Below are 17373 nucleotides of genomic sequence, written 5' to 3' on the forward strand. Positions count from 1 at the left end.
GCTACTTTTGTGCCTCCAGTAAACGTTCCAGAAACACTCATTTCCCGTAATTAATAAAAATCCTATTTGGCCATGACAGTTTGGTGATTCACAATTCTAAACAGTTTGTCACAGACAAATATTCCATCTTATCACAACACATGGTGTGAGCTGAATGGGCATTATGTTTGTTTGCTTCGTGCATTAACCGCATCCACATTTATGGAGTTGGGTTGCAGATGCTGAAACAGGGTGACTCCCATGTTGAGGGATACAGGGCAGAGCTTTTTTGTGGTGTGTGTGTTCTTTTTTCTTTTTCTTTGTTGCTGTGGACAACGTTGACAGGGCCTAGAATCACCTCATTAATTGGGAGGGCAATTCTGGATGAGGAGGAGGCGTGCAGAATATCCCCCAACCTGGGATGTGTGGGGAAATCTGCAGCTCATCTGCCACTCTGTTGGAAAAATCCAGAACGTTCTTAAAATCATCAGGGTAGGGGCAGAAGTCTCATCTGGTGTATATAGTAGCCCAATGACTGTGACTCTGTGACGCTGTTGCCTCCTGCCATGATGCTCGGCTGACTTCTGCTCCGCTCAGCCGGGCTCCCACGCAGTGGCCTGGCTGAGCTGCACAGAAGTCAGCTGAGTGCCATGGCGGGAGGCAACAGCACCGCCCAGAGGGAACAGCCAGGGGGCAGCGCTTGGACGAGCGGGCGTCTCTGATGTCAGGAAAAGGCACCAGATTCAAGAGGAGGAAAGCGAAGCAGACACAGAGGATGTGGAGGAGACAGAGAGGAGGACAGCGAGAGAGAGAGTGAGAGAGAGGCAGGAGGAGGAGAAGAGAAACACAGAGTGAGAGGCGGGAGGGGGAGAAGAGAAAGAGAGAGAGAAGGAGAGAGAGGCAGGAGGCGGACAAGAGCTGAGCGAGAGAGAGAGGGTGAGGCAGTAGGAGGAGAAGAGAGAGAGAGGCCATTTGCGCCACTTGCTCCCGCGCAGCAGCCCGGTTGAGTGATGCAGAAGTCAACTGAGCACCATGGCGGGAGGCGAAGAGGGGCAGGGCAGTGACGTACACACCCAGGGGTGGGGCCTGGATGAGCGTGCATCCACCTTGGAGACAGAGGAGAGTGGAGAGAGCGTGGGAGGCAGGAGGGGGGAAAGAGACAGAGAGAGAGGCAGAAGGCGGAGGAGAGCTGAGAGAGAGAGGGGGAGGCAGAAGGAAGAGAGAGAGAGAGAGAGAGAGAGAGAGAGAGAGAGAGAGACCGGAGGCTCAGGAGAGAAGACCAACGTGGAGGAGAGACTTGAAAATCCCATCTTATGGCGGGCTAATTGTCTAGTCTAGTCGAGATAAAGAAGTTTGCTGGAGGGGTAGATTCCCCTTCAAGCCCTTCTTCCTTGCCTTCCTTGCCCAGGGATTGCAATAAAGTAATGGGGGGCAGATATGGATGAGAGGGTTACCCCAGGGGTCCCATTCCACGATTAGGGGTTGGCTCGATGGAACTGGGGAGGGTCTTTGTATAGTGACAATGGACCATGACTTCCTCCTGGCCGCTGTCAGACTTGTCATTGGGTAGAGGCAGCACTAACTAGGGTATTGGCGGTACACGGCCTGGGGCCAAGAGCAATTCCGGGTTTCTGGTTGTGCTCGGTACTAGGGCCCTGGTACTGCATAATGGGGATTGTGGTTCTTCCCTAATCATCAGGTCTCCAGGCTACCAGAGTTCATGTGGTACCCTGGCCTCACTCAGTACCACAGGGAAACGCCTGTTACTTTATCAGCACCAATCTTTGAGACAGGCCAGAGCACTCCCTAGAGGAGAGTTTTGCTGCACAAGGTACTGAAAATTGTCAGTGCGCACTTTTAACAGTGGTACTATAACTCTCTTTCCCTGGGTACCAAGGACCCAGGTCTCCAGTGCTCTTGTGTTACCATGGACTCAGTAACACAGGGGAGTGTCTGTGGTATGTTGTCAGTACCGACAGTTGGAAGGTGCAGAGCACTTCCTGGATGGGAGTTTTCTCACACCTGGTAACAAAAGTTTTCTCTGTGCCACTCTTTTAGAGACTGTATGGTAACTGTCTCCTTACCATTGCCTCAGAACCTGACTGCTCCTGGCTTCTCTGGTGGTGCCTAGGGATGTTAGAAAGTGGTTATTTTAATAATCGGGTAACCGCTCAGCCTCTTAGTGGCTACTTAATGCTCCCCAGAGGCAGCCAGTGTGTTCCCAGCTCCACTCCCAGGGAGCCTCCTACCCCCACACACTGCCTGCCTCTGCATTGAAGCAGCAATGTGGAGTGGCAGGTGGCTCCCTGTGCACTCTTCATTGAAAACTCAGATGGGTGGGCAGGGACTGAGCAGCCTGATGGTCTGAGTTCTAAATGCAGAGCGCCGGGGAGGGGAGGGAAGGGGGTGGTTGCAGTTAACCCGATTGTTAAATATTGAACAATTTGCTAGTCGAGTAGTTGATGGAATTTACGTCCACTACTCGACTAGTCGATAGGCATTTCCGCATTCCTTCTCTGAAATGTACAAGAGCCCCCGCAGACTCTGGGTTGAACGCGGGGTGCCAGCTTGGAAATGGACAAGAATCCCCAGCAGGGGCTCTTATGTATTTCAAAGTGGAAGCGCCTGCATGGAGCCTGGGGTCAGCTGGGGACTTCCCAACTGGCCCTGGGCTCTGCACAGCATTTCCCTGGAACCCAGGCTCTGCACGCATTTCAAAGGGGCAGCACCACGTGGAGCCCGGGGCCAGCTTTGTGTGGCACTGCTTTGAAACACCAAGGAGGCATTTCAAAGGGGCAGCACCGCACAGCTGAGCCCTGTATCAGCTGGGGACACTGCCACTTTGAAGTATCCCTTCTCCCTCCTTTGCTGCTTCTATCTGATAGAGGCAGCGGGGGGGGAGGGGGAATGGACTAGTTGCCTAGTCTTTAACATCCTTAAAGTGAAGGGCTTTCACTTATACTGTGTTAGATAACCTGGAGTCAGGCAACAAAGGAGGGAGAGCACGTGCCCAGGCTCAAAGGACACTGCTACCAAAAATCCCAGATTAGAGGCACAGAGGTGCTCATACAGCTACTGTGGAGCACCCATAGTGACACTACTTGAAGAACTGTAACTATTTACTCCTGGCGGAATTCTGCACTAGCACATAGAATTCATGTCACACCTCATCAACTGTTCGGAGTGTACCACATCCACCCTGACAGAATTGACCCCCCTTAGGATTGGTCCTCCACATAGTAATGTAAGTAACCCATGTTCACATGTGTGGCATTGAAGTTTTCACTTCATGTAGCTGAAGAAATGAGTTCCAACCCATGAAAGCTGATGCCCAAATAATGTGTTAGTCTTTAAGGTGTGTCAGGATTTCCTGTTGTTTTTTCCTGAACAAACTAACATGAAACTTATATTTTTGTGTGATTTTTGTAAGCAAGTAATTTTTAAGTCAGGTGAAATTTGGGAGTATGCAGAACAAATCAGACCCCTGAAAAGGGTTGAGACATGCTGGTGTCAATGCATAGATCAAAGTTTGTATTAATATGCCTAATATGGAATTTTTGTAAAAAAAAAAAACCCAAAACCTGAATCTTTTTTTTATCTGTATTGTTCTAGACATTAACAGGGATTTTCAAATGAATTACCACAGTCATTGAAATTGGCATGATTATACTGTTTCTTTCATAAAATATGCTGCATTTTGCAGAACTTTAAAGTACTGTGCCCAGAATTTTTAATTTTTGCTGCAGAATTCCCCCAGGAGATGAGCATTTAGAATCAGTTCTTCAGCTGACCTGGGTGGTATGATGGCTGTACTGAGTGGTGCTGGGGCTCCCACTGAAACAGGGCTGTAACACAAGGAATGATGCCACTTTCCAAATGCAAAGCAGTATAAGCTGAGAGATGTGTAACTGACCAGGACTTATTCTCTGGGAAGAATGGCTTGGTTTCTCAATTGGTGTACACTGGTTGATTTCCATTGATGTCAGTGGGACTATGCAGATTTACAGAAACTGAGAAACTAGCCAGAAGGGAAAAAATGGAGCCCAGGTCTGGGTTCAAAACACTTATTTAGCAGTTTCTCAGATATTTTGGTCGTTTATTCTAGTTGGGCCAATTCCCAGCAGCTGAGGGGGTTGGCCCTAGGTACGATCTAGTGTAAGTACAGAACATGACCCAGGTGGAACCTCTCTGGCCCCGCGGATGTTGGCGGACACGAGAGCCCCGGGGGCAGCTTCAGGGAGCCAGTTTCCCCATTTTTAACTCTCGGCGGCCACTTTGCGCCCCTCCCGCTGCCCAACCTGCAGGCTCCGAGCGGGGTCCTGAGCCGTCGGCTGGGCCCGCAGGGGCAGTGCCAGAGCCCCGCGCCGGGTCTGCAGCCGGCTCGGAGTCCGCGCTCCCCGCCCCGTCCCAGCCCCCGGCGCTACAGCAGCCTGGGTGGGAACTTCAGCGCCAAGCGCCCCGCTGCGCCCCGCTTCCCTGGCGCTGGGGTGGGGCCGCCCTGCTGGGCTCCCCCCCGCCGAGCCAGGGCCCCAGCCCAGGACCCCGCTCCCCGGCAGGGGCAGGGGGCGCGGGAGCGGCCGGGGCTCAGCGCCTGGAGCGGGACCCGTGGGCAGCCGGGCCGGGCCTGCGGGGGGGGGGGGCGGGGGCGGCTCCGCAGCAGCTGGCGGGGTTGGGGGGGGCTTCACCAGGCGCTTGACGTAGCCCGGGGGGGCCGCGCGCCCCTTCTTAAGGCGCCGCCAGGCGGGAGCGGCGGGAGCTGGAGCCGAACGCGCAGCGGGCGCAGGTAAGAGGGAAGGGGGGGGGGCGCGGGGCTCTCGGGGCGCGGGGCGGGCACGAGGCTTTGTCCCGGACTCGCCCCGCGAGCCGCTGTGTGCGGGGGGGGGGGGGTCTCACCTGCACCCCCGGCCCCAGCTCCGCGCCGGGGGGGGGGGGGGAGCGAGTCCGCCCGCCCGTGCCAGTCCCGGGGCGCCCGGCGCTGCCAAGGGGCTGCCGGGGCGTCGGTCCAGCCCGGCCGGTGCCTCTGCTCGGGGAATGGGCGCGTGTCGGGCGCTGCCTGCAATAACTATCTATCAGCCACCGGGCTGTGTAGCGAGCGGGCACCGGGCAAAGCCCGTCTCCGTCATGCAGTGCGCAGCGCCGAGCACCCGAGGGCCAGGCTGGCGGTCGGGCCTCTGGCTGCTACTTCAGTACAACTAAATATCTCCTCTGAATAGAAGCCAGAACAAGAGCTCGTCTCAAATGTACCTGCCATGCCAAGGGACCAAAAGCTCACTTCCTGTGGGAACAGCCAGGTTCACTCCAGCTGGGGCTCGTAGCTACAAGGATTTATGCTCCAAGACTTGGCTCAGTTTTTTTCACTGTGGAAGAGGGCATCTTTTCCTGGGGAAAGTGTCCAGCTCCTCCATGACTTTGTCACGCGAGGATATGATGAATATTACCTGTCATCAGTAGGAATTGTGTACTGAGAATATTTTCATGTTATGGGACTTGATTTGCTTTTAAGTATTTGCTGTGTTCAGTGTCTATATAGCACAAATCACTTTGTTTCAAAAAGTTGTATGACTTTCAAAATAACGAAAAGTAATTTAGAAGAAAGGTCTAGAAGATGCAAACAGCAGTGTTGCCTATAAGCTAGATGCTTGGGCAATGTGAGAAGAGTTGTCTCTTAGAGCAGAAAGTGACTCCAAACTCTATTTGACATGTGTGGAACGTTGTTGTTCATTACAGAAAGCTTTCTAGACAGAAACAAGTTTCTACGGAAATGTGCTCGCAGATTAGGGCAGTGGTCACCAACCAGTAGATCGGAATCTACTGGTAGAACCAGGAGCCTCTGACCGGTGATCCTGACAAGTTTGGCTGGGAGGCTGTCTTTAGCTGCCTCTCTCCTCACTGGTGTGCTGCTCCTGCTCTCCTGCTTGGAGGTGCCCCCAAGAACCTCTTGCTTGCTGTGCAGGGTGGAAGAAGGGGGTGCTGATGTCAGGATGTCCCCCTCTCTCTTTCCATGTCCCCCATCTCCACAGAGTGAGCAGGGCGAGCCCTTGGAAAGGGAGTGGTGTAAGTTCAGGGCCACAGGGAAGGAGGCAGGGTAAGGGTTTTGGGGTCTGAGGTAGATCCTGGATTGTATTTAAATTCAAAAAGTGATCTTATGCTTTATAAGGTTGGAGACCAGAGGATTAGGGATTCTGTGCCTCAGTTTCTGTATCTATAACACGGGGATAAAAATACTGATATCTGACTGGAATGGAGGGTGTCTGTAAAATTTTCCTGCAAATTGAATGTGCAATGTAAGAACATAAGAATTTTAGTGCACACACTCTCTCAGAACTGAGGTGCTGTGTAGGCAGTGTCTGAGTGCAATAGCTAACGTTTGAGGAAGGTGAGCTGACATGTGAAACCTGCAACCGTGATGTGACAGGAGACATTCAAATGCCACCCAACTGATGAGCAGAGAACTCACAGCTGCCCATAGCTGGCAGCAAGTGTTTCTATTGGTGGTGCTCATCCACATATGCCTCCGTGCACATATCAAAATTTATTCTATACATGGATGGAAAATATTAGAGGAAACACTGGTCAGGAGGGGGGTAGGGGAGGAGTGTAAGCAGAACTCCATGTAAAGACTAAACTTTGGGGCTTTCTCATGTTACTTCTAAAACTGGTTGAAATTTTTCATTTAATATGTTTAAAATTGTAAAAATATTTACCTTTTTTCCTAAACAAATGAAGCCAAGACTCAGATTTCTTAGTTTACATCCATCAGCTTGATGAGTCTGGCTTGGGGGAATAGATAATAAAGCATTTTTACCTCTAAGTCACCAATTAAAATTAGCCCAGCGTGGTAGTGATCAGAGTCCTTCTTTAATTGCTCTCCGGTGGTCAGTATGGCAACTTAGAATTATGGGAGGGTTTCCAAGTGCAGAAATGAAACAGCTGTTACACTGGCTGATTAATATGGGTACACACACCAGATTGCTTCCCCAACAGATGACAAACATCCTTAAAGGGACGCCAGCTTAGCTACTGTATGTCTATCTGGAGTGTTTCTATTACTTCCCGCATCTGCGATTGTTAGAACTGAAGGAGAAAAAGTCTTTTATTGGGAAGCATTGAGGCCCAGTAAGTTGGCCCACTTGTGCCTCAGTTTCTGTATCTATAACACGGGCATAAAGATACACCTCCCTTGTAAAGTGCTTTGAGATCCACAGCTAACAAGATCTAGTGATTATGAACAATTTAATCTAGCCAGTTCACTATTTCTCCTGCATTATGGACCATCTCTTACACTGATTTGCATTATGTGGCTTTTTCCTGTTGCTAAGCAAGAGGTGGTTTAGGAAAAGTGTAACTAAAGCCACAAATTGCTAGGGGAACCAGAAGCATCTGAAATGACTTTCAGCTGCAACTCTTTTAAAGCTGATAAGATTTGAAGTTGACTTTGTCAGAGCAAATGGATAGGATACATATTGCACTAGACCACAAAAATAGGAGGTATAATAGGGAAGGGCCACCCTGAAAGCATCTTAAGCTCACTGCCAAAACTCAGCTGTGGAGACTGTCCATAAAGAGGATTCAATCAGTGCCTATGTACAGCAATGGATAAAAGGCAGAAGTGCTTTTACAAACCTGGTGGCTTTGGTCTCACACTGACAAGGGTCCAATTTATATTAGACAAGCATCAACTTTATGAAACCATCACTGCAGAAGCGGTGAGCTGATACTGCACTCAGGACAGAGTTTCGTACAGCTACAGAGCAGTGTGACAAAGCTTGTGTTACCCTTTTTCTGCTGATAACATGTAGAACTTCAGATCCAGGGTGGTCCAACTAGAGCTTTTTTATATGGGCACCTAATTTACTTTATAAATTGCTGTAAATTTCTAGAATGTTAAGTCACATTAGGATACAAATTTTCCCCCACCCTCATCCTCCAGTACTCAAACCAAGTAGCAGGGCTGAATGCTGGGGGGGAATCTAACTCCCCAGGTGTGGAACTTCTCCTAAGAGGACCTTAGCAGATGGAGGGAGGGTCCAGTAACAGCACTTATGTTCTTGCCTTGACTAGAGTGGTGATCTTTTGGTGACAGCTGATGGGAAGGTCAGATTTCAAATATTTTCTCTTTGCAGCCAATAATAAGTGTGTATCAAACGTCTTGAATCTAGACCAACAGGAAAGAGTCACAGTCCTCTGGGCTACATGGGTGTGCATTTAATATGACCTTCATATTTCATTCCAGAGCTTTTCAAAAATTAATAGATACACACATTTTGAAAGTGTTCTAAAATAAAAATACTCCTAGGGATGGGGGCCAATTTACATCAGCAGATACGCTGCTGTTTTAGATAAGAAGACATTTTTAATTAGTTTTTAGTGGATTTAACTTTTGGATAAAAAATGGAATGTTGATATCAAATATAATGGAATTGAATTAATATACAAAGTACATACCAGCTTAAGGCAAGAAGGGGCCAATGTGATCATCTATGCCAACCCACTGTACAACACAAGCAATAGGATTTGACTTCACCCATCCCATTCCTTCATTTAGCCCAGCAACATATTAAGGTTAGATGATTTTTCAATGTCTTTTTTTTTTTTGTGAAGTTTCAGTGACACAATGGATCCTGGAAACAGAGGAAGAATTCACTGCAATGTGAGACTTATCTGCTCTCTGCTAGTCATGGGAGCATTTTGCGTGACTCCTTTCTTCTGCCAGAGTCAAAATGATCCACTGGCCCTTGGTCGAGCTGATCCCCGGTGCTGGGAGTTCTCCTCTGCTGCCTTGCTGGAGATGAGGAAGCCACGTATTTCTGACTCTGTCAGTGGCTTTTGGGACTTTATGATCTTCCTGAAGTCATCAGAGAACTTGAAGCATGGGGCTCTGTTCTGGGACCTGGCCCAGCTCTTCTGGGATATCTACGTAGACTGTGTGCTCTCCAGAACCCATGGCCTAGGGAGGAGGCAACTGGCAGAGGCTGAAGAGAAAATCACAGCTCTGCATTCTCGTCTCACAGAGAGAAAGCAAGGTTATTAGCTCTCTATCCAATGCATGCACACGTAGAGGTGGAGAAACAGCAGCACTCTTTGTAAAGCTCAGACACCAGATGTCTGACCTTTCCCTCCGGGATTAAAAAGAAGAGGTAGAAGCAGACTATTTGAAACATGTATGAATACAGGGAGGGAAGCTAGATTAATAACCAAACACATGAAGATATACTGTCCTATTAATGCTTTTATGGGTAATGGATGGTCTAGGCCAGCCTTATTCACTAGTATCCTGTTCCTTGAGCAGTCCCATTGGAATCATTGTGGGGTAGGATACTAAACATGCAAACTTTTCAGCCACTAGCTGTCTCCAAGTTCCAGCCAGGGCCTCGTAGACCATCTAGGGGAAAAAGCTACATGGAGTCTTAATACCTATAGTACACAGGGATTCCCTTCCGCTTAAGACTGATACTATACAACATGAGACAAAGAAGGATGGAGATTTTTCAACACAGTCAATGTGCACACATTCATAGAAAGGGACTTATATTTTGCTTCTGTTCTTACATCTACTTAGTTTTGTGAGTTGTAATCAGGCCATCTGATTTCTTAATGCTGTTGACTAGCACCTGCTGGTGGTGGTCAGACTGCTACTGTGACAGTCTAATTTTTGTTGTAGAACTGTCTAAACTGTCATCCAAGGTCTCGTAGCTTCTTAAAGTCAAGTTGTTCATAGCTTTGTATTTGCCTTGCTTAGTCAGTAAAGCCAAAGTCGATTGTTAGAAGAAGATTGTTATCTTCAAATGATGAGAGAAATTGAACTGCTACTTCTTAAGCATAACAAACCATGCAAGCCTGATTCTTTAGTTTGAACTGAACTACAAGCATTTGAATGAATTCATGGTCCAATTCTGGGTCTAGATGGGAGAGCCAAGGCAACTTTCAGGTGCTTTCTTAGAATGTAAAAATATTCCAAATTTCTCTCTTCATATGTCTATTGTATTTTTTCAGACTCGGTTACTGAAATGATCTTTGTCTTACCTTTTAAAAATATTTTTGATGGCTTATGCCATTTAATCCTAATATACAACAAGGCTGTGTCTACATTGGCACCCTTTTCTGTAAAAGGGATGCTAATGAGACACTTAGGAATTGCAAATGCCGCGGGGGATTTAAATATCCCCCGTGGCATTTGCATGAACATGGCTGCCGCTTTTTTCCGGCTCGGGGTTTTGCCGGAGAAAAGTGCCAGTCTAGACGGGATCTTGCAGAAAAGGAAGTAGGAATAAGGGATCTTCCGGAAAAGGGCTTATTTTCCGCAAGATCCCATCTAGACTGGCGCTTTTCTCCGGCAAAACCCCGAGCCGGAAAAAAGCGGCAGCCATGTTCATGCAAATGCCACGGGGGATATTTAAATCCCCCGCGGCATTTGCAATTCCGAAGTGTCTCATTAGCATCCCTTTTCTGGAAAAGAGTGCCAATGTGTAGACAGCCCATTAGTATGGATTCAGAACTGTTATAACAGTATTATCGAGAATACCCCACTACCATGTACAGGTTGCACCTCTGAAAACTGGTACTCTCTGGTCCAGCAACATCCCGAGGGCCAGCAAGACCACAGATGCTCCTAGACCATAGAGTCCGAAAGCCTAATGGCTGGAGGAGCCCCACAACAGTGCTGGGAACCAGGGACTGGAGAACCCCGGCAGCCCATGGCAGAGTGGAGCTGTGGGTTGGGAAACCCCAGACACCTGAGGCAGCACAGAGCCGGCAGCTGTAGAAGCCCAGGCACCCGCGGCAGCACAGGTTCAGGGGCCAAAGAAGCCTGGCCGCTTGTGGCAGCCTGTGGCAGCACAGAGCTGGAGAACCCCAACAGCCAGCAACAGTGCGGGGTCGGGGCTGGCGAAGCCTGATCACCCACGGCAGCACAGGGCTGGGGAAATCTGGCTGCATGCAGCAGTGTGGGCCAGGGCTGGAGAACCCCAGCTAGAAAATGCAACCTAATGCTACCTTCTTAATAATGTGCCCAAGGTGTAGGGATCAGAAGAGCTAGGTATTACCAGCAAATCTGATTTGGGTACCAAAGTCAAGTGTGATCAGTTTCACTAATTGTATCAATACTCTCTATTGCTCAATTCTAGAGAGTGGGCTTTTATGTAAAGTAGGATTAACTACAGCTCTTCTAAGAGGTTTAGGAAGCACTATTTATAGCTCCACTTGGCACTGTTCTTCTATACATATCAGAGTGGAGAAAACATTAGCTCTATTTCAGAGATGGGGAAACCTGGGGGTACAGAGTTCATTGGCATGCCTCGGGTTTTGCCACAAGTCAGTGTTAGAACTAAGCATAAGCTAAGGTACTTGAATCACAATACCATGGCCTGTTTGCTCTACTACACTAGCTTCTGGTGGTGAATCCTCACAGTAGACTCCATTTAAAAGATTGTATTTTAATAAGCATCTTAAAGTTCAATATCATCACAAAAAAGCCATCCCTTTCCACATCAGGTATAGCAAATAATATCACAAATAATTCATGCCCACTGCAATATTAGTTGACTGCGCTGTAACTTTAGCACATTGTTTGCCTTTCAAGGGATCATTAATTATGCTTTAAGCTGAATCCTTTCAGAGTCCTTCAAACAAACACTATTTTTTCATATTGCCCAACTTCACACCAACTTTCACATTTCTCCCTCACTTCCTCCTCCCATGAAATCAGTGGTTTTAGGTGAGGGCTGCATATGAACATATCTTCTACAGTATGGTCTTACATTTAGCTATTTTACAAGTCCTGTAAAAATCAGAGCTGATGTAATGTCCAGGAGAATCAGCCCCCACAGTTTCCTTCAGGTTTTCACTTACAGTTTGACTCTGTATGTGTAAACCTGAAAGACTCCCCAGTGCTTCCTTTTTCTGTCTCCAAGGCAAACATGTTCCCTTCACAAGTCCAGAGATGGCCTTTCTAATTTGCAGCCTTGCTAATTCAATGTACACTGGTTCTTTCTCACACTTTTGCATGAGGTCCAAATTCTGCCTCCATAAACAGCCATGCAACTTCCACAGTGGTCAATGCCTCCAGCGGAGGGCAACGAAAACGATATGGGGAGCTGGAGCACATGACCTACGAGGAGAGGCTTAGGGATTTGGGTTTGTTTAATCTGCAGAAGAGAAGAGTGAGGGGGGGATTTGATCGGAGCCTTCATTCCAGAGGGTATGTCTACATTACAGTGTCTTTTTGGGAAAACGGCCATTTTTCAAAAAAACCCTGCAATTATATCCACCCTGCAAGTGCGTTCTTTTGAAAAAAAAAATCAAAAGAACTGAGGGGTTTTTCTGACGTTTTCTTTTGGAAAAATGTGTGTGTGGCCAGGGAAGAGGAAGTTCTTCCACAAGAAGAGGAAAGAGGAAAAAGCACAGGTGCCCTGGTGGCCCCTCTGTCCATAGTAATCAGAGCTTACATGTGCGATAGCGTCCATTCAGTGTGGACGCTATCTGTTGAAAAAGCAAATTGCTTTTTCGATGCACTTTTGCAGTGTGGACGCTCTCTTTCAGAAGAAGTTTTTTGGGAAGATCCCTTCCAGAAAAGCTTCTTCCAAAAGACTCCTGCAGCCTAGACATAGTCAGAGAGGCTGAACAGAGGCTGTTCGCAGTAGTGACAGGTGGCAGAATGAGGAGCAATGGTCTCAAGTAGCAGTGAGGGAGGTTGAGGTTGGATATTAGGAAAAACTATTTCCCTAGGAGGGTGGTGAAGCACTGGGATGGGTTCCCTAGGGAGGTGGTGGAATCTCCATCCCTAGAGGATTTCAGGGATTGACAAAGTCCGGGCTGGGATGATTTAGTTGGGGTTGGTCCTTCTTTGGGCAGGGGGCTGGACTTGATGACCTCCTGAGATCTCTTCCAGCCCTAGGAGTCTGTGATTCTTGTACAGGTGTCATTAAATGAAGCTGTAATTACCGGTTTACCATGCCATCTTGCTGACTGTGCAAAATAATGAAACTAATCTAGCTTGTTCTCTCGTACCTATATTGGCTCTGCAGGGCTAGTAGGAGGTGAAATGTAGATTAAATTATGTGAGTTCCTAAAATAAGCAATTCTAATTGTAATACACATAGGGACCAGATCTGTTGACTAAGAAGGTTCTGCTTTTACCTAGAAAGACAAGGTGGGTACGATAATATCTTTCTTTTGTTCTGTTGGTGAGAGAGACAAGCTTTCAAGCTACATAAAGCTCTTCTTCAATTCTGGGATAGGTCCTCAGTGTCAGACCTAAGTACAAATACAACAGATTGTTTACCATAAATATTTGACACACAGTCCACTCAAGGAACCACTCAAAGTGAAGTGTCCCATTAACAGCCCCACATTCATAGGACAAAAAAAGGGGGGAGTGGAGTTACTGTGTTACAGATTGTTTCAATGAGCCATAAATCCAGGCTGTGTCTACATTGGCAAGATTTTGCGCAAAAGAAGCCGCTTTTGCGTAAAATCTTGCCGCCTGTCTACACTGGCCGCGAGTATTTGTGCAAGAACACTGACGTTGTAATGTACAAAATCAGTGCTTCTTGCGCAAATACTCTGACGCTCCCACTCAGGGATAAGTCCTCTTGTGCAACTGTTCTTGCGCAAGAGGCCAGTGTAGACAGGTAACATCAATTTCTTGCGCAAGAAAGCCCGATGACTAAAATGGCCATCGGAGCTTTTTGTGCAAGAGAGCGTCTACACTGGCATGGATGCTTTTGCGCAAAGGCACATGCCAGTATAGACACTCTCCTGTGCAAATACTTTTAACAGAAAAACTCTTCCATTAAAAGTATTTGCGCAAAATCATGCCAGTGTCGACGCAGCCGCAGTGTCTTTATTACTACCATAACTTCTAGCATCTAGCAAGTTCTGAATTTAAGCTCCTGGGCTTGTTTTTGAAAGTGTTATATGGGTTTTCTTTGCGGATGAGGCCTGAGAGATCAGATACGGAGTGATTGTTTTGTGAAAAGTATTCATGTATGGCTGATAATTCTCAACTGAATGCACGCAGAAAACTAAAAGACAGAAATGCTAAGTGATGGTTTGGTTTCACCCATGTTGTTAGTGGAGCATTTAGTGAACTGGATGAAATCCATCACATTATGAGAGGCATGCTTAGGATTCATGTATATTGAAAGATATAGCGGTGCCCCAGACTAACTGGTATACTGGTCACTCTTGCAGTAGAGGCATAGCTTCAGGTTTTACATCTAATATATCAGGATCTGGAGCTGCATAGAATTGGTGGGTCCCACTTTTCAGACTAGAACTGCACTTAAAAAATCAGTGCGCTGACTTTTGGGTCTCATCCTGTGCTCATTCAAATAAAGAGCAAGATTCCTACTGAATTAAATGGTAAGGGATCATTATGGTGAGAGTTCAATAACTGCAATAGGATTTGGATCCCGTTCTGATTGTGACTGATAGCAACAGACAATATTATGATTCTGCCTTCTTTACCAGGAGAAAGCCTATTATTGTCTTTTATGGCTCATGCTAAGGCTCCAAGATAGGGCACATAATGGAAACACAGATTTTCAAATAATTTGCGAACTAGGAATACTTGAAAACAGAAGGGACACTTCCTTAGTTTTGCCCATTGTAACACTGGATCTAAAGCCAATGATTGGCTCTGATTAGCTGGATACAACATTGATCTTAAATATTTGACTGGCAAAACATGGAGGAAGAAAGATACCCAGGCTGTAGTGTTCCCTTTAAGATTTCCCATCCACGAGTGGAATGAGTTTTGTCTCGTGGACCAACATTGACATTGTGCGCTTGTTTGATGTGCACCACTGTGGCACCCACTAGTAACTAACACAATTATATGTATAGACATACATTTCAATTGTTGTACACAAATATTAAACAAAGGGATAATTAACAATGTGCATGACTCTGCGGTGTAGGAATTAGGGCGGGGAGAGCTCAGGATGGGGAAGGTGGCAGCTCCTTGCTGGGGAGTGGCTGGAGCTGGGTTGTCCATTCCTCTGGCGGCTTCTTGCAGGACTGGGCTGCCCAGACCCCCAGGAAGCTGCTCGCTGTGGGGGAAATGGAGCTGGGCTGCTTGACCCCTCACCAGCCAGCAGCTCTTTATGGGAGGAAGCATTGGGGCTGGGCTTCCCAGCTCCCTCAAGCAGAAGCCAAGGAGGGAGCTGGGGCTGTGCTGCCCAACACGCCCAGCCAGCTGGTTAGCTCCTGGGATAAGGGAGTCGGGACTGCTGGTTGGCGGCTGGCCATCTGGCCAGTGCTGCAGCCGAGAGCTGGGGGATAGGTTTGGAGGCCACGAGGCGGCTCCAGTACCAGCCACTGGAGCTGCTGCCACCACCTGCCATGTGGCTCCAGCTCCGGCAGGGGCCACCATAGCAACCACTGCCTCCCATGCCACCCACTGTAGCTGGAACCAGGGCCAGTGAGGTTGTCCCAACAGAGACAGCCTCACTGTACCCTGGCTCCAGCAAGAGCCAATGGGGGCAGAGCAAGCACCCACTACCACGTGGCCCCACCAGAACGCACCAGGCCACCGCCACCACCACTCACCTTCCCGTTCAGCAGGGAAGTGAGTGGGGCTGAGTGCTGCTGCACGGCTCTGCAGGTGAGGTGGGCAGGCCTAACAGGTTTGTGGCCATGCAGGCGTGCAGCTAGAGGGCACCCTGATAGGCTGCCAGCCCTACATTGTTTGGAAGCTGACCCTGATTTCCTCAGATATGTTTTCAAGTGCCTTTCTTTTTTTCCTCTCTCCAATTTCCAGGGACATTTTCTCACAATCAGAGGACACGGGTGCTGAACAAGAAAGAGCTGATTGAAGACCTTATAAGCATCTATGTGCACAAGAGTGGATCTGCATTACTCCAAGGAGTTACTGGGGGGGTAGGGATAAAGAGGAAACAATTAGTCTAGTCTGAGATTTATCTGTACACTGGATAGTTTTTTAAACAATTTTCGTTTGGTTTTGGTTTTGAATCTTCATTGGACAGCTGCTGTAGGAGGCGGTAGAGTGTAGCGATAAGCACTGTACCTGTGCGTTAACTTTCACTTGGGGGACTGTCGTAGCTTTTTTTAAATGATGCCCATGAACTGTCTCTTTAATAAACTGCATGATTTATACGCAGCTGGCCATCTTAGCATGTACATAAGCTACTGACGTTTTATCAGAGGGGCTGCTGGGAAGTAAGGTGACTAGTTATGTGACTGGATATATCCAGGCGGAGCAGGGGCTCGACATGGACCTCCGCTGAACTCAACAGCTTTTTGCCTGTATAGATTTAGTTGCATGACTGGGACCAAGTAGCTGCACTTGCTCTGTTTTAATTATATTTTGTATGCATATAAGGCACAAACAGTGGCCAAAATATTATCCTATATAAAAAGAAAAGGCAGTCAAAAGCAGGACCTCCAAGCTTTAAGCTTCCATTTTTTTCTTCCAGAGGTTATTAAAACCCAACCAAACATTCTCCATTCCTTGAGAGAACAGATGTCCTCAAAGTTTACATTTCAGGAAGAGCATTCATAAACAACACTCTCCACACACTATTTTTTACGATGTGCAATGGCAGCTGTTTCCCACTGCTAGCATCTCATCCTGCTCCCCTGCATTCAATAGCATTTTATCTTTGATTTCCCTGGAGCAGGAGCAGGCCACAAGAAACCAAAATGAAACAAAAATCAAAAGAGACAAATATATCCTAATCTAAAGAAACTCACATACAAATGCTTTCTGCGTCTGTTACAGTCAGTGCGCACGGTTACTTTTCAGTTCTCAAGGTTAAGTGGATAAAAGGGAAGCTAGAGCAAAGTTAAAGGGTCCAGTGCTGTTCTGCGACCCCAGGTAAGTAAATTGACTTCCCTGTACAGAACCCACCTGACTTTGCCCCTGCAGCTCAGGATCAGGGTTGGGATCCCAAATACTTATCATGAATGGAGAACTCATAGATACATTGTAGGGAACAGGGTAAGTAGGCTCATTACTAGAGGTGGTTGGAAAATAGTAAATATTTTCCACAAAAAGTTAAAACAAACAAAATACTCCTTTCAAAAATTTTCATGAAAAGTTCCTAGTTTTTCAACAAAAATGTAAAAATTAAAAAATCCCAAAACGTATTTACCAATGCCTTCTCCCTCTCCAAAAATTGTATTGGTTTTTCACTGGAAAAAAATTGGAAATTTTAACCCAAGTTAATACTGACAACATGCAATTAATCTTTAGAGTGGGGAAAAGTCATTAAATAAAAAATTTTTTTGATAACAAATTTTCTATTACCTGTTTGTGACATAATTTGAATATTTGACAAATTTTGCTGCTTTTTCTGTTTTTAGATTGCCTGCAGATAAATCACAATTTCCTCAAGTTAACATTATTCAGTTTCAAGACTTAGTCAAAACTAT

General features: G+C 47.1%; 1 protein-coding gene across 1 annotated transcript; it reads left to right on the forward strand.

Annotated features, from left to right (window-relative positions):
• The first annotated feature begins 4634 nt into the window (after positions 1–4634).
• Positions 4635–17157, forward strand: FAM237A (family with sequence similarity 237 member A). Its single transcript, XM_075934355.2, has 3 exons — positions 4635–4762; positions 8581–9002; positions 15740–17157. Exons 2-3 carry the CDS (start codon positions 8594–8596, stop codon positions 15886–15888), a joined length of 558 nt encoding a protein of 185 aa, XP_075790470.1. The 5' UTR covers positions 4635–4762; positions 8581–8593; the 3' UTR covers positions 15889–17157.
• Positions 17158–17373: the final 216 nt, after the last annotated feature.

Source organism: Pelodiscus sinensis, chromosome 7 (genome assembly GCF_052426305.1).
Source record: "Pelodiscus sinensis isolate ZL-2025 chromosome 7, ASM5242630v1, whole genome shotgun sequence".
Classification (NCBI taxonomy): domain Eukaryota; kingdom Metazoa; phylum Chordata; order Testudines; family Trionychidae; genus Pelodiscus; species Pelodiscus sinensis.